At 40.5% G+C, this 25,760-nt stretch overlaps 2 protein-coding genes across 6 annotated transcripts in view; one reads left to right on the top strand and one right to left on the bottom strand.

The window, feature by feature from the left end:
- LOC141794588 (lumican) overlaps positions 1-25,624 on the top strand; it is a 64,884-nt gene extending 39,260 nt beyond the window's left edge. The window contains exons 3-8 of one of the 5 annotated variants that reach the window (XM_074674992.1): positions 18,318-18,426; positions 18,524-18,556; positions 19,960-20,291; positions 20,467-20,791; positions 21,649-21,966; positions 24,528-25,624. In XM_074674992.1, the coding sequence (XP_074531093.1) occupies positions 19,986-20,291; positions 20,467-20,791; positions 21,649-21,966; positions 24,528-24,679 (1,101 nt within the window). In that variant the 5' untranslated portion in view covers positions 18,318-18,426; positions 18,524-18,556; positions 19,960-19,985 and the 3' untranslated portion in view covers positions 24,680-25,624. Of the gene's footprint in view, positions 1-16,159; positions 16,227-18,010; positions 18,049-18,317; positions 18,557-19,959; positions 20,292-20,466; positions 20,792-21,648; positions 21,967-24,527 lie in introns of those variants that run through there. The other 4 variants (XM_074674989.1, XM_074674990.1, XM_074674988.1 and 1 more) reach the window with 4 other exon arrangements.
- fmoda (fibromodulin a) lies at positions 4,124-10,789 on the bottom strand. Its single transcript, XM_074674976.1, has 6 exons — positions 10,700-10,789; positions 9,567-9,953; positions 5,833-5,955; positions 5,586-5,726; positions 5,225-5,492; positions 4,124-5,095 (listed from the first exon to the last, which is right to left on the bottom strand). The coding sequence occupies exons 2-6, from the start codon at positions 9,921-9,923 to the stop codon at positions 4,944-4,946; spliced, it is 1,041 nt and encodes a 346-aa protein (XP_074531077.1). The 5' UTR covers positions 9,924-9,953; positions 10,700-10,789; the 3' UTR covers positions 4,124-4,943.
- Positions 25,625-25,760: the final 136 nt, after the last annotated feature.

Here is a 25,760-nt window from a genome sequence, read left to right as displayed (position 1 = left end):
AGTTTTTGTTGTGTGAGTGTTCTTGAGTTCCGACCACAGACTATATATAGAGAGGACAGCGTGGCTCCGCAATTTGCCATTGTACCAATTTGAAGCCAAAATACCTTCATCACAGGCGTTGCCATTGTGCAGCCAGAGTCTGCGCAGGAGAGGCCATGGGACAATCTGAGTGGAGCTGGGTGACAAAAATAATATTTTTTTTCTTTCGTGAGTCCAATCTTTTCTTGGCCCTCCTTCCCGACATATTTCTCCTCAAAAAATACACAGGAGAGCAGCTGTCAATCATCATTAAACGTGATGCAAAGCCTCATTTTTAACCTCTTTTAACCAATGGAAACAAAATCTTTTCAGAAAAAAAGAGGACCTGTATACAAGGCAGACAAATAATATCTTAAAATCACCACAACAATCGGATCTGAGAAACATGTCTACAACATGTATTCTTTTTTTAAAGTTTGACCACAGCCCATCTGGAATGACTGGGGAAATAGACTTTTTGACCTATACTGCAACCAGCCATCAGGGAGAGTGGTTTTTGTGGCAACCTCACTTCAAGCTTAGCAAGACGATGTCCATTTTTTTTTTTTTTTCCAGTCTTTGGTTCTGACACTGCGTAACATTTACTCCTAAAGCCCCAGTTTGCACAGCACTGTTTCAAAGCTAAGCCACTGCTGTGGTCAAATTTAACTCAAACTGGAGCCTGCAACCCCCCAAACATCTTACGCCTGAAATACTCCAGATACGTCTGCAGTGTGACTTAGTTGGGCTGCGTTTTGACTATGTTTGTCCACTTACACTGGCTGCGTGTTCAGTCCAACTAGCTGCATGACTGACAGACAGCTGGAGTCACGAGACCGAGGAGTTCCTGCACATCCCACTCCATTGATAAGTCTCTCTTCATTCATGTTGGGCTGTAAAACCTCAAAGCTGTTGACTCCTGGTCTGGCTCCGCTCATTATGTCCAGTTATCATCGTAGTCAAGCTAAATATGAACTGGTTTTGACACAGTCTGTTTCATTTTGAAAGTCACTGGGTGTTTTCCTGTCACAGCTTCCTGTCCCGCTTGATCTTCCCTACGCTTAACTTAACCGTCACAGCTCTGCGTCCGTCAAAAATGGGATGGCTGCGTGCTACCTGCAACACGACGGACCAGCCATGCAGACGTACTGCAATAGAATGGATCATGTGTATATATGTAATGTTGTTTTTGGATGTCATAATTTGAATTTTCACACACCAACATGTCTTTGTTGTACGTAATGTGTTCAGAGAAAAGGGGGATGAGTCATATTTACATCATGTATCAGGATATACATGTCACACTGTTGGATAACTGAGTTCAGAAGGCCAGCAGGAGTCTGAGTAATGTGGCAAAATTATGACACTTCTATTTTAAACTGTTGATGGCATAACTCTATGAGACATCTTCATCATCTTATAAACAAGTGTCAGTATTCAATAAATGCTGAAATTAAAGTTTGATATAAAGCAGAAATCAACACAATACTCTCTTGGGAAGACATTTGTTTTGTTTTTTAAGTAATTGATTTCCTCATGATGTGTCTCTTTAAAGATGAATAAAACAAGGTTTTAATGGAGTCACAGTGCTCCCTTTCACACAGACAGTGTTTGTTCTTTACTCAGACGTTAAGTTGCACCAATGGGTGCTGTACTGAGCTTAATGCATTTTGGTTTCTTGGCCATTTTGGTCGGTGACTTGTGTCCACAACCAAACCACTGTCAACATATTATATATATTATGTGCTGTGACATAATCGCTGGTGTAGCCACAAATTACAAAACATGGTGACTCAGCCATGATACACCTCTCACAGTTCACATTGTCAGAGTTAGCCAAGCACAAACACCAATCCACTTCAGGAAATGTGGTTCATGTCTTCAGACCATGTGGCTTGCATTAATAAGAAAGAAGGATGGTGCTTAGATTTGGATGTTTATTATGTCTTTGAGTTTCAAACATTTACAAATGTTAAAACACTCCAATTCTTTTGCAGTGTTTGAAAGCTTTTCCTTTTCTTTTCAGTTCATTGTCTTACTCTTCATCTATAAAGCAGGTTGTTGTGTAATCTATTGGTTTTATTTAGTTAGCAAACATGCCAACAGTTACAGTGTTGACTCTCTCTTTTCTTCTTGTGAGGTATTCTGCATTTTCTTTAACTCTTTTGTGAAGAAAGTAAAGGAAAAACCTTTGGTGACAATCCAAACCAATCCAAGGGTCCACAGGTTAAGTGTCCTGACTCCTAAATATCTGGAATAACTCTGACAATCCCGAGTAACAGATACAACTTACTGTAGCCTTTGAAAGTTTTAAGTCAGTCATTCTTATTCTTTTTTATGAAAGTATGACCACACACATACCAGAACATGTAGAAAACCTCCTGAACCCCCAGAAAAAGTCAGTAGGTAGAAGACTACGGACGCGGTCACACTGGCCATCCAAACTGCGCTGTGCCGAAGCACCATGGCCCCCACGCAGCGCCGTTCCCCAGCTGGAGAGTACGGCCAGCGGTCACACTACCTCTAAATGAACCAGACTTCAGCGGGTATCACACACGCGCATGGCCCGCCTACATCATCGTGAAGCGTCTGTTTAAATGAAGCGCGATCTCATCAGAGTCAGCACAATGAGACACAGAGAGCACTGCTACGACTTTAGAGACTTTTGGACTTATGGTAAGTCGTTTTCACCCGACATAGCCCTCTAACACCCCTGCTTCTTTTAAATTGATTGTCAAGGGATGCGCTCACGTGATCATATGTCAAGGATCACACACGCTTGTGCTCGAGCATGAAGTAAACCGTGCCGAAGCCCACCTCTCTGATGCGTGCCAAAGCACGGAAGAGAATTGTGCTTGAGCACGGCACAGTTGCGGTCACACTGGCTTTTCCAAAGTTGCTGTAGCTCTGAAGCTTGCTTAGGCACGGCATGGTTGGCCAGTGTGACGGCGTCCTAACACACCTTCCAATGGCTCTGCTCTAGTGAGCTGATACAAAGTTACAGCAGGAATCCAGGGGAGGGTGAATATAGTTGTGCACTAGCCCAGAGCCAAGCCCTGGACCGGGTATTAGACTGCTCTATATGACTGTGGTGTGAATGTCATCAATGACCAGACCAGGATAACCCACGCAACAAAGTCAGCAGACACACACTCACTGGCCGCTTTATTAAATACACCTTGATAGTTCCAGGTTGGACCCTTTTTGCCTTTGGATCGGCCTTAAATATCCCATTCCATCACATCCCAAAGGTGCCCTGTTGGACTGAGATCCGTGTAACATGGAGCTACATCCTGCTGAAAATAGCAAACCGAGGGTGGTTACACTGTTGTCATAAAGGGACATGGTCAGTAACGACACTCAGGAAGGCTGTGGTCTTTAGGCCATACTTGGCAGGAGGCACTGTACAAGGCAGGATGGAGTCATGCCTTTCTTGTTGTTCAGTTTGGATTCTGACTCTATCTTGTGAATGTTGCAGCAGAATTAGAGACTCATCAAACCAGGCATTGTAGCCTTAGTTTCCTGTTCTTGGCAGACAGAACTGACACCTGGTGTGATTTCTGCTGCTGTTGCCCATTTGCTTCAAGGTTTGCCATGTTGTGTGTTCAGAGATGTTCTTCTGTAGTCCTTGGTTTTAACAAGGGGTTATTTGAGTTACTGTTGTCTTACCATAAACTTGAACTGGTCTGGTCTTTATCCTTTGACATCTGGCATCAACAGGACATGTTCTCTCAGAGATGTGCTGCTCCCAGGGTATTTTCTCTTTTTGGGACCATTCTCTGTACTCTGACCAGCTCTTCTGGTGCCAACAGCCACACCACATTCAAAGGCTCTTGAATAATAAGTTCCCCATTCCGATGCATTGAGTTGCTATCATGTGATTGGCTGGTTAAATGTTTGCGTTAATGAGCCGTTGAACATGTGTACCAAATAAAGTAGCCATTGAGTGTACAGTATATGTCGTACAATTTCACAAAGTCAATTCACACTTCAGTTGGACTCATTTATTGACTTCTTCAAAACTGACTTTCAACAGGAAGACCTGAAATTTAAAATCCAAAATAAAGAAGCAACAATGCACCAAGATTTTTTCAAAAACCCCAAACTTTATTCATTTTCTAACAGGCATGTAAACAAAAACCTTTTGTCAGTTTGATAACTACTCCATGCAAAGCATTCACTAAGTCATGACAAACATATAGTATGATGGATTCACTAAAATACAGCACTGAGATCATTTTCACTGAGAACACACATATTTAGTTAGACTCAAAGGAAGATGAATGTCGCTGAAAACAGAGACGATCCACAACAGAGAAATCATCACAGCATTAACATCAATAAGGTAAAAAATAAACCGACAACAGGATATGACTGTCAAGTACTTAACACGTCGATGTTTCTAAGTCAGTTAATGACTTCAAATAAAGAGATATCGCATCTGACATTATATTTCTATCATCAACTTGTGAAACAAAACAAAAAAAAGCATGCTTCTTACAAAGACAGAGAGAAGGATACATACAGAAACAAACTGTAAAGAGCATTATCTTCACAGAAACAATAACAGAGTATTATGTATACACATATTGCATATTGTAATTTGTGGCATAAAGCTTAAATCAAATAAAGTTGTCATACTTACTATACAGATTTGCCAGAGATAATCATGACATTTGTAGATTAACTTGTTTGTTTCCACTGATAAAGACAATGCATTGTAAAGTATGGAACATGTAGTTTGGCTCTCATGTAAACAAACAGATCTGTACATTTACTGTACCTAGATGAGTGGCTGTTACTGTAAAACTTGCTGCCACCTGCTGTTCTTTGGTTTTGGCACGTCATAAAAGTAATCTGTCACAAGTTTGGCACTAATTATGAACCAAAATGGATTAATGAGCCACTCCTCTTATCCCACACAGTTAAATCTCAATGCTCGAGGCCTGACGCAGGCAGAGGGATGACTCTGAAGGGATGTCCTGCCGACTGATTTCGTTCCCATCCAGTCGCAGAGTTTGCAGTTTGGAGAAGTTGGACACGTCCACAACAGTGCAGAAACTACCCAGAGTAAACTCTGTTGGGGTAAATGAAATGCTATTAGGTATACCAACATCACATGTTTGTATACAGTAAAGTATCAAGCAGACTAGTGCTGCATGATATCCAGAGTAATTGGAAAATTACAAATATGCTTTAGGCCTACCTTTGATCTGGTTGGCTTGCAGATAGAGGTGCTGTAGTGTTGCGCTCACGGGTGGGATTCTCTCCAGTTTATTGAAGCTCAGATCCAGCTCCACCAGCCCTGTCACATTAAAAGTGTGTGGAGGGATCCCCTTGTCAGTGAGCTGGTTGTGGGCCATCCTGATGTACTGCAGCTGAGAGAAACCACTCAGGAAGCCTTCAGGTAGAGAATCGATGGAGTTGGACTCCATGTAGAGTTGATGCAGGTGTTCAGGGAGCCCCTCAGGGACCTGGGATCAGTTTCATATTATTCATAAAGATTTTGAAAGGCCTGGAGATGATCCTCTTACCCACTTTCTCACCACAAAGAAAAACACAAATACCTTTGTCAACTTGTTGCCGCTGACATCCAGCAGTGTAAGAGATTTCAGTGCCTTCAGTGATGTGCCCATATCTGTGACAGCGTTGTCATGGAGATACAGGATAGTAAGGTTATCCATTCCCTCCACATCTACAGCAGTTACCTAGGCAACAGTAGAAATGATTTTAAAGTCTAATGCCTCTGCTGTGTACTGACAAAATGTAAAAAAAAAAAAGAAGTGCTCTGCATGGAAATCAGTGAAAACTCACCTTTTCAATCTTGTTGCTGCTGATTCTCAGGTCTCTCAGGGAGCGGGGGAGACTTGAGGGGATGCTGGTCAAATTGTTGTGTTGAAGGTACAAACGCTCCAACCCCTCCAACTTCAGAAAGGCCTGCAGAGAGGAGACAGATACAATATTTACTTTCCTAATGATCAATGTTACTGAAGAGCCTGAAAAGGGTGAGCAAAAATCACGCCAAGTTATCCATGTGCATAAAACACAATCTGAGACTGTTTCAAGCTATTTGGCATTGGCAGGGAAGATTTGGCTATTTTTTTTCATTAGCCCAACCCACATACCCAGCTGCTTATCCTGTAAGTGATCCTTATTAATGTGGCACTATTCAAAAGGGAAATAAACAGGCCTTCCAACAGTAATAGAGTTAGATCAAAATCAGAATCAATGTATTTTCACTTCCAAGTTCTCATCTTAGCATACATGGAGGCAAAATATTGGCCCCACAGGTCAGACATAATACACAAAATAATACAAGACAATAAAACAAAATACAATCGCTCCAAAAGCAGCCACTCGTTCTGCTGTACAACCACTACTACTGAATTCAACCACAGGTCTTAAACTTAACTTCACAAGTTGACCCATGTCCCTTAATTTAGAGAAGGATGCTGGCTATTTTTATAGTCCTCTATAAAATATCTAGAAAATGAGTTTTGTGCTATTTTAGAACATGGATCTCAAGTCACAATGCTGAATATCCATACTGACATGGACAGCTTTTCATTACTGAGATCTTCATGACATCATCATGAGGCATGTTGAAATAATGATGTCATGGCATAAAGACCTTCATGCTGGTTCATGATATGTTGGAGGGACAGGCCCCAAACACCAAGATCTGCCTATAGATCTGTTCCCAACTGGAATTCCAGAGGGCTGGCCAATCAGACAGAAGGGAGTTTTTGGTCTGGTAGCCCTAAAGACATAGAAGCTAAAATGGAGCGCTTCAGACAACACTGACACACTAGTGTTAGAAAACTGGTCTTATCTTTTAACTGTAAATCATGTAAAGCTAAAATCCATGTGCTAAAGGAACATAATTCACTTTTTTTTTTTTAAAGAGAAGTTTAATACCCTCTCTTTAAGCATTGAGTTAGATTAACCATAGCCTACAGTTAACACTTCTTTCTCATGAAATTACATCCTAATTATCTCAACATTACAACTTTCTTTGATTTAAATGTCAAAAATAAACACTTTCCATTGTGACCGGCAGCTTATGAGAAGATCCATGATGGCGGACGTCACTACTGACGACAAGCTTACAAACCAACATTGGCTTCTTGCATACCATCATACCCAGGGTATTTCCTCAGTCAAAGAGCCTTGAACAAGATCCTTTTTTTTTTTGTCTTAATTATCCAAGTTAATCATGATTGAGATGCTGGGACAAGCCAGGACCAGTCATTGTGTAGATGTCTGACTGCTACTGTTAACAAAAGTGAAACATATCTCTCATCATTTTAAACATATTAATGATGCAAGGTCAGAAATACACAAACCAGATGTAAATGTACGAAAAAAAATATGTGCTCATGATAACGGAGGTCCCCAGTCCTCCCAAGGAGAACAAATATGAGCTAATGCATATCTGACCCTTAGTAAAAAATGGAGCTAAGAACAGCTTTAGCAGACAGAGGGATTTCAGACTGGCAGGAAGTCAAGGTTATTTATTGATGGGCACAGGGGGACTAAGCAAGGAATGCTGAGATAACGTAGAGAAACAGTAACACTGCACTGGATTTATTGTGGCTCCTGTCAGTGCTGTGACTCTTTGGAGTCCTGCACCTGGTTGAAGCTTCTTGTGTCTGATGAAGCCACAGCAGGAATGGGAGGGAAGAGATCAGAAGGTCAGGCGCTACTCAGTGATGATAGCCTGAGGTGGGGTCAGGGTTCAGTCCCAGTCAAGCCTGTGATACAAGGGACTGGCACCGCCAAATTCCACAGCTCTCCTGTATTTTGGTATTTGGGACAGTTTCCACAATTTCAGATCATAAGCATATGAATGCAACCAGCGCAGAGGCCCAGTACCATGAGTGTCTGATCATATCAAGTAAAGGACAAAGGCCTTTAAAATCTGTTTTAAAATTTATTATAATGGGCTTGACCTTTCCTCCACTTAAAGGATGAGCCACAACCACTTAGCCCCCGCTGGCTCCAAACGTGAGGAAACATCATATCCAAATCTTAGAAGCCACATTGTACCGAAGAATAATGATCTCTATATCTTATCCACTCAGACATGGAAGAAGGTACCCAATATCAAGAAGTCTCACCCAAGCAGCAAGCTCCAGTCTAAAAGTATGAAGCCAAAAAGCTGCAGTTCTGCTTGAGGCTGGTTGCTGAAAGACCAGTCACCACATACACACCAAGCCAAAAAAGTCAACTTTTACAGCCTTAATAGACATGTTTACAGCCTGGTTCAAAAGCATCTTTGGTCTGTTTGGCTGATTGCTCTTTTGGTACATTTACATGAGGGATCCATTTTTTATTTTTTTTTTAGAACTCAGGGTTTCAGAAGTTATTGAGATCATGAGTTTGTCCATTCAGAGGTGAAGCTCACCTGACCACAGGTCTGGCTTCCTGTAGCTGTTAGTGGCTCAAAGCCTGTTTCTTGAGTCAGCAATGCCAATATGGCCTCCGCTGATGATAAGCTTCACTACTATGCATCAGAAACAGATGGGTGATGTCACAGAGACTGTGTCTTTATATTACAGTCTATGGTCTTATCTCAGCCTAACCAACCCTAAGCAGAGCACTTTGCAGCATTTAGAAAGTCACAAAAGCAGGAAAATCTTATATTAAACAGAAACTCATATTAAACAGCCATCAAGTTGGAAAGAGATACAGTTGTAGAAAGTTCAGTCTTGTGTTAGCATTTGTTGCATTTTCTCCTACTGTTTCTTTTGCTCTCCTAATCCACTGTAGACATTTGCCAACACCTTTTGATATAAACTCAACTTCTCTGAAAAACTGACACTTGCATATAAATCAGAATGATGAGAGTTAACTGGTTAAAAAAAATGACTGAAGAAATATTTATTGGATGTGTATCTTAATTTTCCAGTGTAACCTAAATATTATCTGCTTTGATGGAGGAATAGCCCAATCTGCTGCCAGTCACCAGGGGAAGCTCTTCAAACCTTGGCTTCACTTCAGGGAACTTGATGTGCTTTTTAAAGTTTTTATTCAGTCGGTGTTAAAAAGTCTCTAAGCCTCTAATCCACAGACACCTTCAAGACATCAATAAAACAAACAACATAAAGCCAAACTCAAGACCTTAAAACTGAAGATCATCAACCACTGGAAGACTTTACTCCCATAGAGCTCTGTAGTGTCTAGTTTTTATGCCGCACCATTGTGTTTCCTTAAAGGAGTGTTAGCAGAGCATAACAATTACACCATGGACTTCCTTCATTCACTAGGGAACTGGCAACTCAGCAGTGGTGGATTAGTTGGTAGAAAATGGGGAATGTTTCTGAACACAGCTAGGGAACATGACATTAATGAACACAGACATTCTCATTTGGCCTTAAAATGAAAATCCACAAGTCCAAATTCACATTGTTAACTCAGATAAGCAACAATAAAACAATGAATGTTTCTTTCATTCAGCAGCCTGCCACCTGCAAGCCAGCTGACAACCATTATCCTCAAGGCTCACATGTGGCACAAGCTGACTGAGACCAGATGTAAATTTTTACCTTCTTGCCAATGGCGTCAGATGTCAGCTGGTTGTGGTGCATCATCAGCCATACCAGATTGGTTGCGTTGACGAAAGCCGAGTCGGGCACAGCAGTGATGGCATTATTCTGGAGGTACAAGTACTTTATACGGGAGGGGATGGCTGGCATGGCTGTCAGGCCGCGTGCATCACAGTACATGGCAACTGGAAAAGTGGGGGGGCAGTCACACTCGTCTGGACATCCTGCAGTGTCTGCCTGCAGGGAGCCAAAATAATGTCCTTCACTTCGCCGGCCATACAGCCAGGCGAAGGGGTCCCGTCCATTGGCAAGAGAGAGTGGAAGCAGGCAAGACAGGAGGACGATAATCATACGCATGGTGACAGTCGTACAAATCTTCAGTGTTATCTGACAGAGACAAAAACAGAAAGGCAAGGCATAAAGTGTGTTAACTAATACTGCAAAGATCTCCTACTAAGTACAAAAAGGGAAATAGATGGTAACATGCTGACCCCTGTGGGCTTGTAAGTTTAGTACATTTTTATCCACCACAGGGTGAAAAATGCAGAAAAATGTTGTTTGAGGTGTTTGAGAAATGGCAAAAAGAGTTAAGTGAAAAAAATGTTTTGAAACTTAAGTCAGAATTGAAAACATAATTTGTATTCCTTCTTTCTATTTTCCACCCTCCTACCAGGTGTCAGTACTCTTTAAAACCCAAATATGCTGTTAGTCTTCAATTTTTTTGGGGGGGCTCAAACCCACCATCAGTGTTATCTTTCTGTAGCTGAATAAACAGTCAAGGGTGTATTGCAGCCACTGACTTTGTTTTGGATTTGTAACTGCCTGCAGAGAGGTACATTCTTAGGGGTCTTAAGTCTGCAGGGAATCCAGGCAGGAAGTGTAAAAAAAGGAAAGAAAACACAGCCATGAATGCCAGCTTTGTTAGTGGTCCTCACTGCTGCCCCAAAATTGTGGGAAAATATCCAATAATTACCCCAGGTCGGGAGACACAAAAAAAATCTTTAACAATAATACCACTCTGTCATCACAAGTATATTTAGCTCATATAGGGTTACATGAAAAATACCTCAGAGACATGTTCATACACATGTTCATACACACGCATATACATAACATCCAACACACACACGTACCTGATCAGAGTCCAGCCCTCCTTGTCCCCTCTCTCAGAGAGTGTGCTCAGGACTGGAAGGGACTCTGACAAACACAACGTGAAAAACTTCCCTCCCTGCTCTCCTTTCTGTCTTGCCATCCCCCCTCTCCACCCCACTTTATGTTCCCTCACTGTTGGTTCCTTCCACCCACTTCTGGTCAACCCCCCTGCACCCCATTTTACTCTTTCCAGCACGGCCCAGCACACCCCACTCCCCACTCTGGAGCCTCTTTCTTTCCACTGCTCTGAGTGATGTGAGATGCAGTGGCTGTAAGGAAATGAGCCCATGTGTGCATGTCATTTTGACTTTTTTTTTAGCTGAACCCCCAAATTTCCATTTAGATACTACTGAAAGTAGTTTTTCTTTTCGCCCATTTGGCTCAAAAGCAGAAGTAAATATTCTGACGCAGACGTTTAAGTTCTTTTTATTATCTTTTACAGCACCTCAACTGAATTAAGTAAGGACTGTTTTTTTTGTTTGTTTGTTTGTTTTACATGTAATAAATCTTATATACTCAATACATGAACCAAACAGTTAGTATTTATTATCAGTGATAGATTTTTTCTGACTTCACAGTTTGAAAGACCATTTAGAAAGATAGAATAATATTTGGTAACCAAGCCCAAGTATTTCTGTTTGCGAACCCACAGACAGATCCCTGTGCTAGAGATAAAAGCTTTTAGAGCAGGGACTGGTCAGACTCTCTCCAGTCCTCTCCAACAAGCTAACATCTTGTAAAGGGTTAAATGAAAACATGTGCCACAGTCCCTTTGTGTTGTCTGTCTGGTCTTAATGTGGGCCTCTTCCTGCTTTTCATCCTCTTTAAACATGAGCTTCTTCTTAATCTAAGTTTTTTTTTTCCCTCTCTGCCTTATCCTCCATCTCTGTAATCCAACACAGATTCTACAAATTATTTAACCCCTCTTTCTTCTCATGATCTGCTCTTACTTTGCTATCAAAATATCCTTTTTGGATGGTTATGTTTCTGGTTAACTGGTAGCTTAACACAGCAGTGCAAAGGAGGATGATTTGTCTGGATTGTATTTGTTTGGAAGTAAAACTCTAAGTTTTAAATTCTTCACAGATGTTTCCATTCTTTAAAAAAATAACATACTGGTAGCTAAATAAAATTAGTCCTTTAAAGGTGTGTACTTTGTTTGTGCCATTTCACACTGACAACTAACTATCTGACTGTTGGTTCCTCAGATCATTTGAACTACATGTTCAGCTTTATTGCATCGTCAGCATGCCTCACCCTTTGCTCTGCAGAGGACGAGGCTTTGAAGGTTTGAAGAAGCAGACAGGGTTTAGGTTAACCCGGTTGCAAAATTTTGAGGCTGGTTGGACTTTACCCTCTAACCCTTAGACTCTACATATCACCACTAAAACCAGCATCTCTGTTTAAACAAATACCAACATCAAATCAAGAACAGTGTTGGTTTGCCAGGCTGAAGGCTCAAAGTTAAGGAAAAAAAGAAATGCTTACTCTTTCAGGTTGGATTAATCACTGTCTAGAGCATCTGTGCTCTTAACAGATAAAAAAATAAAAAAACATAAACTTTAAAGCTCTTTAATGTTGGCAGTCAACCTAATACACACCTAGACTTAAATGTTTCTAGGGAGCAAGTTAGCTCAGAGACCAAATCTGATTGACTGTATTTGTCTTCAATTTTAATCACCACCATTAACAATATGCTACCACTCAATGCAAAAGAAGCTACCAGCAGCCTGTTGAGACAATTTGTTAATTTGGACAACTGATATGACTGTACTAATTTATTTTAATTAGTATCGATAAAGCCAGATTGGCATCAGGCTTGCAATCCTCCTAAAGGTCTGGTAAAGAAAATAAAAAAAAATCACATCATTTCTATGTGTGATCTTAAAGCAGATTCATCAACCTTTGGCTCAACAAATGTATCTCGAGGAACAGCGAAGAGAAGTCTGTTATACAAACTGGCTCAGTGCCTAACACATGCTACACATGTTAGGTGGTCGTTACATTTCCTTCGGTTGCGTCCAACGTCTGACAATAACAGGCGTTGTGCATCAAGAAATGGAGCAAAGAACAACCAGATGGCTGCATCGCCTGACAGCTGAGCTCAAGATCTGTGTTTAGAAATTAATGGGGCCAAGTTTGTGATTGTTGATGATTGGAATTTAAAGGATTGAAGGCTGCCATGAGTCTCACTCTCCCAGAAGAACAGAAACATAAAGAAATGTTTTCTTTACCGCAGCTTTAAGAAACCTCTTTCTTTATGAGTCCGCAGGCACGTGTTGCATGAATAGCAGATATGACCAGGAAGAGGTTTTATTCCAACCTTTGAGACCTAATTACCTACTTCAGTGAAATGTGGATCAACATGTTTTGGAGTTACACATATAATCTTTCATAAATGTGTCTTTGCGGAGATACCTGTGAACTGGGCCAGGATAAACATCAACATGTCTCTTACTTATAAAGACGTACAACCTTGAGTGTTTTAAAGTTATTGCCTCTTGCACCATAAAATCAAAGTGCTTTTTATAGGAGGAATCCAGGTGGATAGACTCTGCACTGTGTAAACAAAGATATACATCTACATATACAAGCAATAAAAAGAAATGCTAAATGCCATGACACCAAAGGTGCTGCAGGTAGCACACAGAGGCAGAAAAATCAATTATCTGCCCACCAGGACTTCAAAGTAAGAGGCCAGGCAGGACTCTGCACATGCTTTAACAAACTCAGCCCAACCATGTCCACCCCATATCTACCACATCAACAGCTCTGAGGAGGGATCAGGAGATCAGAGGGCCACTCAGGCCGTGAACTCTTCACAGGAATGTCACAGGTATTTTCATGCTGAACATCACTTCCTGGGCCACTTTGGGGAAAAAAAAAGATCAGGAATGACTTAACATTATACAAAACATCTAAGTTCAGTTTCTGTATTTGGTCACTGGATGGTGGATCTAGAGACAAAGTGAAAGGAAGTTATTCAGACCAAATATACTTTGTTTGAATGCCATTTATTTTAGCGTGAAACAGCCTAAACAGTGTCATTATGTATGTATGGCAGTCAGATGTTCTTTCATGTGGCTGCCATACAGATTCATGTGGCATTGATGAATAAAAAGTAGTTATGAAATGTTAGAAAAATGTGATGTTTCTCTTCACAATAAAAATAGTCTGGAAGAATGAAAGGGACAGAAAAACAAAATAGTTTTATATAATTTACATTAATTCATGGTGCAGTCTGCATCCTACCAATTGTATTGCTTTATCTTTTACCTCATACACAGGCACACCCACACACACACACACACACACACACACACACACACACACACACACACACACACACACACACACACACACACACACACACACACACACACACACACACACACACACAAACACACACACACTTGCAGACCTTTTAGTTACAGAGGGTTGTACGGACTGTCATTAATTTCAGAGACACCAGCTTTTGTTCAAACCGTGATCAATATTCTATGACCCTGTCCAAACAAGATTTTTTAAATGTGATTTAAACAGATGTTCCCAACCTGTAAATACCAAGACATCAACAATTAACAATATCACTATGTCACTGGACTCAAGGTGGTCATTCTTTCTCACTCCTCCATACAGAAAGAATATTAACTTTAAAGTAGATTAATCCACTGTTATGTTCCCAAAATAAACAAAATATATTCTTTGAATGATAGCTTTAGTCCAAGGCATCCATGGACAATGTTTTTCCAGAGGGTAACTTGAACCATGACACCTCAGGGCACAAGGGGCAGCAAAAACCATGGGATAGAAAGCAGATGTCCCTTCTCTCTCCTTTACACACACATGCCGACACAAACACACACACACACACACACACAAACACACACACACACACACACACACACACACACACACACACACACACACACACACACACACACACACACACACACACACACACACACACACACACCGACACAGATGCACAGATGTTTATTATTAGACAAAGTAATGCTCATTCTTTGTCCTTGGTTTTTTTGCTGATAGTGCTTGAAACTGTGATATTTTCTTTGTTCTGATGTCATCATGACACAATTTCAGTGGTACTAATAATGCTGTGAGACACCTAAGACACTTTTACATGTGATGAAGCAATCTTAGTGTGCCGAGAGGGCTGCTCCATCAGGTCCCTGACAGGGACCATATCTGACATAGGAATAGGACTTGGTGTTGCCCTTAAAAAGATCTAGCCTCACCAGCATTAAAAAACATGTTTTAAAAACCCTTGTGACTGAAGCTTTATATCTATCTTTATATCTTCAGTCTGTATTCTGTATGTTACCTTCACTGCTATATACACCCACCTTCGTTACTATCCTACAAATGAATGTGAATCGTGTAATATCCATCTTCATTCCAGGGAAAAGCATGCCCTCTAGTGTTTATGACCAGAACTGCTGCAGCATAAACTTATGCAGCAGATGAGAATGTGGGAAGACAAAGAACACAGACAACACTAAAACATACTGAGACTTGAAGGAAATGCCTACTCAAGTGGTGGTTTTGTCATAAATAGAGTTTTTTTTGTTGCTGTTTTTTTTTCTGCAAACTGACATGGCCTTCTCCCTGTTTGGTACTCACAGTTTTCTTCAGTCATGTTATTATATTTTTGTCTTTGCTTATGCACAGCAGACATGCTTATGTGAATCGACCCTGCCAGAAAAAAAATATAATTGTTGGTAAACTACTTACAAACACAAAAAGGTTTAACTCATTGTAGTGCAGGTTAAATATTAGGGATTAAAGTTAAAACATTACCTACTGCATTTAAAACCAGTGTTACCAACGTGGCATGAGTTTTAAAAGTGAAAACACATTTATGTAATCACAAATCAAAAAACTTTCCTCAGGATGTCTTCTGCTTGTTGATAAAGACCTTGAACTCTACACTGAGTGTGTCTCATGAAACATTTTCTGCAGTGGATTCAGAGAATGTGACGAAATCTAACAGACTACTGTGATTAAATTCAGGTGTGTTCTTTGAACAGGAAATCTGACAAGCTGTTGAAAATCTACTCTACCTGCCAACTCTAAGAAAGAAAATCACCTGAGGGTATTTGTAAGAAATGTCATCGCTACTTCCTTTTATCTGGTAGTTATAATCAAAAGGGTTTGGCTTGTGCAACTTTTATCTGCATTACTGTTTGTGGTAGATGTTTGGATTAACAGCTTGTTTTTGTGTGTGTGTGTGTGTGTGTGTGTGTGTGTGTGTGTGTGTGTGTGTGTGTGTGTGTGTGAGTGTGTGTGTGTGTGTGTGTGTGTGTGTGTGTGTGTGTGTGTGTGTGTGTGTGTGTGTGTGTGTGTACTAGGTATGTTCTATGTTGGTGAATGGTGTCATTTTGGAGCTGAGGGATCCGAGCCAGCAGAGGACTGAGAGAGTTCTTTTCCATTTCCTTGTCCTGTTTATGAGTTTAGCAGACAGACCAGACCACAGTGTGGAGAAAGGTGTGGAACTGCCAACGGGCTAGTTTGACATCTCTGTACTAGGCCTTGTTTTTGTTTCCCAAAATCACCAAACCAGTTAGAAATTAGTTACAAAAACCATACAAGGCTGCTGTATAAGAGCATGACTTACAATAAATCACTAGAAATGTGAAATGATAATAAAAAATAATGATAAAGGAAAAAAAATCGTTATTCCTGAAAATTTGGCATAGTTTTTATTGAACATTTTTTTGTCAATCACTTAAACAAATTCTGAAACATCGCATCTGTGGATGTTTCAGAATATAGGATGAAATTATTGGTTTTCACTATAGAGAACTTTGAATAACTACTAGATTTATTACCAAGCTGTATTCTTCATTGGTCTAATCCTGTTTTCATTATAATCCAGCTGTCTAACCAATAACCACTCTGCAAGAATACTCCATTGATCAAAGACCCTTGACAACCTGGACCACCTGTTCATTCATTCATTCATTTTCTGAACCACTTATCCTGTTCAGGGCTGTCAGATACCATTCACGCACACACTCACACCTACACACAATTCATAGTGTTCAGTTAACCTGATGAGCATGTTTTTGGACTGTGGGAGGAAGCCGGAGTACCCAGAGAGAATCCGCGTATGCACAGAGATGCAAACTCCACACAGAAAGGCCAACCGGCCAAGCTGGGAATCGAACTGCTGACCTTATTGCTGTGAAGCTGCAGCGCTAACCGTTGTGCCATGCAGCCACCACCTATTCACACACCTTTAAATTAATTCTCTGAAAAGACTTATGGCACATTGAGAGCATTGTTTATGTTTTTAACCTGCTTCTGTGTTAGCAATCTGCCAAAATCATGACTTTGGATCCCACAGCTACAGCATGATACAACATTAATACAATCTATCAGAGAGCACAGAACTTCAGATAGATAATGGTCGATCAGACACCAGCAAAGGTTAAAAAAAAAAGGCAAATCAGCTGTGAAACAAACAAAAGATGTCAAGCTGCCAAAACAGACACGTAATTTGTTATTACATAAAAGACTGATTGAATGTTGATATGAAGGGACTTTTTACAGAGATATATTTGAATTCCTTTTAGATTAATAAAATAATTTTTGGTTCAACTTGTAACAAGTTGTCAAATTTTATCTTATCTGGTTTTTGGCACAACCACAGTCTGACGCACCCCTTGCTCTGACATCAGCCCTCCTATTTTATGTCACATGTCTCTTGATGTTAATGTGGTGTATTGATATGCTAATGTTTGTAGGGTGATATGTCAACTAGAATGTTTTTATGGCATGAGCATATAAACCTGTGGATTGGGATTCATCGTCCATATCCTGCAAAAAAATGTGTATCAGTGCCAAACACAACATAAAAACGAATGAATGAATGTTTACAAAAATTTTCCTCAACATCTTGTTGTTGTTGTTGTTGGAGTTGCTGTCTGGACCTTTTCTTGTGCATAAGTAGACCCACTCGCATAAACTATCTATATGGTTTATAAAAGGAATGATATGTTATCTCTCCTTAGTTTCAAAGGGCTCCTTTGTGGGTGTCATGCTGTGTTTGTTTAACTAGAGGGCGCTATTTCCATCTCTGATAAGGAAAAACTGTCTCAACTTTTCCCTCCTGTTCTCCACCTAGCCTCTGTTCTCACAAAGTGCCCTTCCACTGGGAAAGGGGCGTGGGCTGAATCATTTTCCTCGTCTCTGCTCTGCTCAGATACTTGCAACAGCCCCCCACCCCCAACACATACAGACAGACACAGATGCACATATACGAGCATGCACAAGAACACACAGAATGGTCTCTTTGGCTCCCCAGGTACTGTAGTTGCTTTAAAGCTTCCAGTGCTTGCTGAATGTAGACTCTATCACAATGATACACACGTTCACAGAACATGCAGAAATCACTCTCTGATGACAAATTTCTCATATTCCCACTGTAGGCTTTGCATGAACTTAATATAGACTCACCTTCTCTTGTGCCACCTTATTTTTTGACTCTCCAGTCACTTTTTGTGTATTTTTTTGCATCACCATGGAGCACTAAACATGTTTCCACCAAATGCTTTTGGTTTTACGATTACCTAGGGCTGAGGGACGGGAGATGGAAGAAGTGAGCGTGATGATTATGGAGGAGGTCTGGGGTCCGTCTGGGATGTGGGCAGCATTTGAAGAGGAGGAATGTAGCAGACAGTGGGTAAACACCGCTTGAAAACACACATGCACTTGCAGATGCATTGAAACACATAGAGCTCCATTCAGCTCTCCTGTCTTTCTTTGGGACTTTAAAACAGCCTTCCTCCTCTCTGTATCTTCCGTCCAAACAGGTAAGTGTCACTTTGTTGCTGGCTTCTCTTCTGCTTCCCTTTCCTCTCTTGCAGGGACGGTAAAACTGGTGTCGTGTGAGCTGATGTGTGCCTGCTTAGATGATTGCACTTGAATTTATGAGGCATGATTGCATCATCTCTTCACAACCCCCCGAGCATTGCCCGTAATGTAGGAATCTAAGATCTTTGTAAGAGAGGAAGGTAAATTACTACAGCAAACATGCTGACGAAGACGGACTTCCTGATGTTGCAAACCTGTCTCACAAACTGCTGTGTCATACAGGAACTGAGAGTCTCTCAGTGTGTTTATGTGCATGTGCTGGCTTTTTTGGAACACTAGCTGTGTGGGAAATGATGTAACCAACAACAAATTTGTACACAAGGAAAAATGTATTTTTGCTCTCCTGCTTAGATGTTTGTCTGCAGAGAACTGTGTTTAAAAAAAGCTACCATCTGCATTTCAAATGAAATGTTGTTGGTGTTTTGAGAAGCCTGGGGAGTTTACTTGTCACAACATAAGGAGATGATAAGGTGACCACCTTTAACCTTGTATCAAAAATATTTATTTTAATCTTGCATTGTCAAGCTTCTGATAGAGCACTTCATCACTTTCACGTCACTTTTTTTTACAAAGTTAAATTTATTTTTACAGGTATTCTTCAACAGCAGACCATAGAGTTGCATTTTATGTAGCTCATGTTAGCACAGTGCTAATGTGCTAATATTAGCACCTCCACTGTAGCAGTTCCTTAGCATATCCTAAAATATCCTTACACTTATTATCTGTGGATTAATCACAGCTAAGGGGACACCACAGGATTGGTTGATTTAGTTTGAAAACCTAGGTCCTTTACAATTTCCATGTGGCAGGGTTAGGGTTAGGGTTAACTTATGCTTGAGAAAACATAAAAAAAAAAAAACCACGTTTATTTTGTTAAAGATTCATATCCACAAGTTAAGCTTTTGATCTTTGTTATGGAAATCAAACACAAGTTGCATGAAATTTCAAAAGAAAACTTTGAATTTCGATTAATTTAAGGCCATAGAAAAAAAAAGGTGATTGGATGATCAAAGTTATTCATCCCATAAATTATTGATGGTTTTGAACCTAAGAATAATTGTTAGGCTATTTCAGCCTAAAACTATTGACATATTTTATTGCCATGTTTAGAGCTACAGAAGTAAAGTTCAAAAATCAAAGGTTATATTGATGCTGCGGCCTGAAACATCCTGCATCCAGGCCAAATACCCACATCAAACTGCGTGCTGGTCAATATCAATATCAATCTTGCTCATCCCCTCACCAAAACACACACATCTCATTCGTTTCTTGTTTACTCAAAGTTTTTAGGATACCACTCATGATTTTGAGATTTAAAAAAGCTTTTTCTCCACATGTGCAGGATCACCTCATTCATCAGCAGTCTCCATGACTCTCCTGCCCTGTACCGTGTTGGCGCTGCTGTGTGTTTTTGGCTCTGGCTCAGCCACTCTTATAGTAGGAATGGACTATGGGGGTGTTCCTCTGTGGATTAATCGTCTGCTGGGTGAGCCCAGTGTGCTCAGCCTGCAGGGACGACTGGATCGAGCCTGGTTTCGAGCTAACAACCCACAGGTCTGCCCCCAAGAGTGTGACTGCCCCATCCAGTGGCCCACATCACTTTATTGCGACCACAGAGGTCTGGCAGACATCCCCAGCCCTCTGCCAGAGAGAACTCAGTACCTTTTTTTGCAGGTAGGAAAAACACAGACTCGGGCTCTGAGCGTGTGTTGTCTTTGCAGATGTCTGCCTCTAACACACGGTGGTTTTATTCCCTCTTCATTCTACCATGGCAGCTGATTTCCACTGCTGAATCTGTGTTATAAAAAAGTATAAAATCATCAGGGTATTTTTTCCTTTTGTCCCCCAGGGTAACAATATCTCATCCCTGTCATCTTCATCTATGACCAACATCACCGGTCTACGCTGGCTCATTCTGGACCACAACCAGCTACAGAGCGAATCACTGGACCAGGTAGCTCTGCAGAACCAAACCCAGCTGCGCTACCTTTTTGCCAACCACAACCACCTGAGTTCAGTTCCTGGTGTGCTACCAGCAGGACTCCGGCAGCTACGTCTGGCCTACAACCAAATCAGCAGCGTCAGCCCTGATGCTTTCCAGAAACTGCACAACCTGACGCTACTGCTGCTGCAGGGAAACAGACTGCAAACCCTCTCAGAAGGAGACCTCAAAGGTAGTGTGATGTGTCATTTCCTCTCCTTGTGCATGTTGATGTGTAATGGTTGGAAAGTAAGAGAGAACAGCCACAGTTTTCTCTTAATGATGTCTCTGTTAATAACGTAACAAAAAACACAGCTAGTGGTGTGAACCAGTGATTTATGTGTGGTAGCAAAACTTTTCTTCCTTTTTCCTGTTTGTTGTTAGGTGCAGATATTCACAGGTATCTGGAATAATGAAGTCAGCAGGATGTTTGTATCAACCTTACTCAGCTTTGTGTCTTTCAGCAAATGTTCAATGCATCATAATACTTTGTATTCTGCGTTTATTGGATCTGTAAAAACCTCCAAATGGAAGCATAAAAACATTCAAAGACCTGAAAAAGAACAAAGCAAAGCTTTAATAGTCAGTACCTCAAACAGTGAAATTTGGTAACACTTTATTTGAAGGAGTATGCATAAGACTGACATGACACTGTCATGAACATGACATGACATCTGACATCTCCATGCATGTCTCTAAATGTTGTCATTAAGTATCATTCAGTCAATGATGTCAACTTTTAAGGAATGTTGACATTGTTTGGTGATATCATTGTTATTACCATTTCACATTTACAAAGACAGTGGCAGGTTAGGTGGTTTTGTACAAAGAAAAATAGAGTTAAGAAGAAATTCTGCTCTCCTTTCATTTGCTTCAAAACAAACACGTCCTGGTAAGAGCCATGTCCTCTTGACAGAGGGTGCAAGAGCTCATGGGAAATTGAGTCTTTATCCTGGAAAACACTAGCTTCTCCTCTTTAAACAGACATTTATTGTGTCTGTTTTGACGGTATGATTTCTGAATCTGTGTTTGTGTTCCTCTGTCTTGCAGGCCTTATCAATCTGAACCTCCTGGACCTAAGTGGTAATTTGTTTTCGTCCATCCCAAAACATTTACCTCTGTCCGTCCAGCAGCTCTACCTATCTAATAACTCTCTCTCTGAGCTGGATAAAGACAGCTTTGAGGGATTTTTCCAGCTGAAGTATCTTCGTCTCAGTCACTGTGGTCTAAAGAGTCATGGCATAAACCCACAGGTCTTCAACGTCTCCAGTTTGGTAGAACTGGACCTTTCCTATAACAAACTCTCCACTGTTCCCACTGTTCCCACCTCACTGCAGTACCTTTACCTGGAGGCCAATCAAATTCAAGGTGAGGCTTATACTTACACATAGGCCTTGTTGTCACTCCATATTAACAAATGTTGCTGCAGACTTGAGTTTAAACACATAAACAGATAATTTTTTTATACAGGCTCATTACACAGCTAAGTTAAAATCCACCACAGCAGTAATGTGTAATTCATCCATTGGAAACATTTTGTTTAAATAATGCATAAAAAAAAATCAATGCTTTGGTGGAGGCTCAAATGTATTCTTTAATGCTTTGGTTGTGACTCTAATAACACACTTCTGGATGGTAACTGATATCATTTGAATCTGCTAAAGACTCCTGTTAAAAGAGTTAATAAACATATCTGTTAAAAGGGTTAATAAACATATCTGTTAATAAATTAAATTAAATTAAATTAAATTAAATTAAATTAAATTAAATTAAATTAAATTAAATTAAATTAAATTAAATTAAATAAAATTCAATTCAATTCAATTCAATTCAATTCAATTCAATTCAATTTTCTGGCTATTTTTTGATGGGTCAGGTTGTGCAGGGTTAAGGACTGACTTGGAAAGGGAAATGGAAAGGGAACAAAGTCAATCTAATACAAATTTGTCAATCAATCATTCATACTTTACTTATACAGTGCCATATCACAGCAAATGTTATCTCAAGACTCTTTCAAAAACATTAACGGTCTACTCCTGCTAATGTTGTATTCTTGACAGAGACTCATCATCAAGACATGATAAGGAGTCTTATCTCATCCTAACCCACTATGAGCAGAGTACAGCATTGAGCAAGCGGAAAACTTCCTTTCAACAAGCAGAAACCTCGACTGATGTTAGACAGACATCTGTCTAAACTGAGCTGGATTTTTGTTGCCTTGTTCATTGTATTTTACCTTACATTGGCTGCAGATCCCCTATCAATAAAAAACTGCTCAGATCAGCTGCAAGCTGTAGTTGTAACCAGGATCAAGCATCCCACTTATACAATGTGAAAACTCCCCTTAACAATGATCATACTTTACATGTCTTCTCTTTGAAAAGTCTGTTCAGGCTGGGCTGCAGTATCATAAAAATAATGACGATAAATGGCTCATGTGTGCAGGGTTGTCATGTGTTGAAACTATGCAAAGTCCCTGATAAAACACAGGGTTTTGGAGTTTGAATCATTTTTCATACACCAGCTCCACACATGCACTATTTGAAAGTTATGGAACTGCCATGAAAAATAATGAGGTCACAATGAGATCAAATTGGCCTTATTGTAGCCCCTGAGAGAGGGTGAGCAGTTCCTCCATGTGACTGGTGTGTGATAACACCTGTACTGTCAGTTTTTTCACTACAGGATGTTTCTTTTACCAGGTGTAAACAGAAAACACATCCACAGAGACACACGTTGCAGTAACTTTCCAGAGGTGTAACTTACTTCATGTTTTTACAATGTTGATTTCACACTCATGGGCACACACACACATGCAGTTCTGTGCTCAGTTATCGTGACAGCGCAGTAAAATATTACGGGGCTTTGTGGCTGACCACCTGGGGAGGCCAGAGACCCTGACTCTGCTGTGAGAGAGAGAAAGCAATGTGGAAAATGTGAACTGTGAAGAAATACCCAAAATACGTTCCAAAACACAGCCGGCCCTCATCAGTCCACATGGACCCAGCAGGGGCTGAGGGTGGGGCAGCAAGTAGGCAAAGTACGTCAGAGGTTAAAGGAGAGAGGATATGAGACACATGGAAAGACAAAAAGCAAGAAGAGGGTGGGGGAGAGGGGAGGAGAGAGTATTGGGTAGCTAGCAAATAAGAGAGGTTTAAAAACATCTGCAATGGATTCAAAGGTAAGAGTGCCAGAAAAGCCAGAAGCACATGCTGTTCCCCTCTTCATCATCTCCTTTTTTGTGATCTCTCTCTCTGTCTGTCTGCTCCAAGGCATCTGCCATTTTTTAACATATATGATTCATATCACAGTGCAGCAGACTTGTAGCCAGGAGCTGTATTTTGTCTCACATGACCATCTGGCAGCACTGACCTGGTGTGCAAATTTGGCTCACAGGCTCTGGCAAAGTGAAAGTGTGTCCTTGTTTCTCAATCTACTTACCAGACTGCGAGACGGCAAAACTCTTACAATAACACACACCTCATCGTCTAGCTACTGCGGTTCCTGTCTGCCAAAGCCCACAGTCTGGGCTCAGAGAGGCTCACTACTGAAATGAAGTAAGAAAGCAAAAGAGGGTGTTGTGGTTTCCTCATGCTCTGTTTTTCACCACAACACCTGCGAGAGGTCTAATGGGAAATGCAGGCTCCATGAGAGGAAGAGGCAGCTCAGGGCTGATCAGACGACACAAATCTTTTTATGCGACTGAACAGCTTCAACATAATATTCAACACGTGATGAGCACATGGAGCACAATGTGAAATCAAAGCTTTCTGGTTTGCTTTACTCTCTTCAGTGATTAGACAAGACAGCATCAAGCAGATGGCTGTCACTCTGATGAACAAGAAGGCTTTCAAACTAAAATATGGATTTAATGATTATAAGCTTGAGAAAAAAATCATGTCCCTTTTCTGTCGTTCCTTTCCCCACAGGATTCAACTTGACTAGTCTCTGCAGGGAGGTTGGACCGTTGTCCTACTCCAGGATGAAGATATTACGACTTGATGGAAACAAGATGACCCATCAACAGCTGCCGCCTGACTGGGTCTTCTGTCTACGAGTGCTTCAGAGTCTTTACATTTGAACGGACCCCCTGCATATGCATCAAATAAAGAATTGCTGCATATGAAAGGCCAGCCCTTTCTAGCTGTGCAAAGAAGAAATAACATGTTTTTCTAGGCAATAACTCAACATGAAAACTATAAACTCCTGGCTCATTGTGTCTTCAATCAGTAGATGAACTATTAGGCACTTAAGAGAGAACAAATTTTCAAAAGATGAGTTTGAACTTTCACCCAAACCCAGCATCACTCAATCGTAATGCTGAAGTCTTGATGAATACATTTCTTTTACCACCAGCACATTCCCGTGGGTTCCTCTCCTTTCTTTCATCTTATCCAAGTTCTGCCTCAGCGTGTCGTACATCTGTGTGTTATTACTGAATAGGAACAGTGACAAACTATCTCAGCTCTGACTTCACAGAATAATGGGCTCTGTTATTAAAGCGAGCTGTCAAAGGGAAACACGCAGGAATGGCAAAATTCAGTAGCTTTCCCTGAGTCAGAAAGCAGGACTATGCCAAACTGCTACACCAGTCCAGACTGTCTTTTGACCAGACAAAAGACAGTCCCTCTTTCTCTCAAAATGTCTTTTGGAACAATATTCTAAAAGCAAATGTCTCAATAAAAGCTAATGTCCATGAGTCAGAGAATAAAATTGTGTTGCACAAGCAAAATAAACATAAAAGGGTCATTTATGACGTTGTGCTATTGTCTTTTATTCAAACAAGTAATGCCAACAGCACATCATCAAAAATTCTCTATCTGGGGGTAAGTATGAAAATAATTCTTATTACAAGAAAGACATCTGAGATATTAAATCTGGATAAACCACATTGTCCAAAAACCAAGAGGGACTGGATGAAAGGGTGCAAGGAAGGAAGGAAGGAAGAGAGAAAGGAATTTAGTGTGAAACTTTAGTGCTAAATCTATCCTTTACTTGGCATTCACTCTTGTCAAATAACTCAAACTAGAAGACAAAAAAAAATTCACAGAAACATACATAGCAGTAGGCAACTTAGTCCGGAGGGCTGCAGTTTTGTTGGTTTTCAAATGAGCAAAAATAAAACTTTAAGAATTTTTTTTGTTGTTGTTTTTTTATTAATT

This window comes from Halichoeres trimaculatus, unplaced genomic scaffold, assembly GCF_033239565.1.
Source record: "Halichoeres trimaculatus isolate MK-OKI-2021-1 unplaced genomic scaffold, fHalTri1.1 fHalTri1_scaffold_1, whole genome shotgun sequence".
Lineage (NCBI taxonomy): Eukaryota > Metazoa > Chordata > Actinopteri > Labriformes > Labridae > Halichoeres > Halichoeres trimaculatus.
Note: the sequence above shows the minus strand (reverse complement) of the source record. Positions and strands in the feature narration are given on the sequence as shown.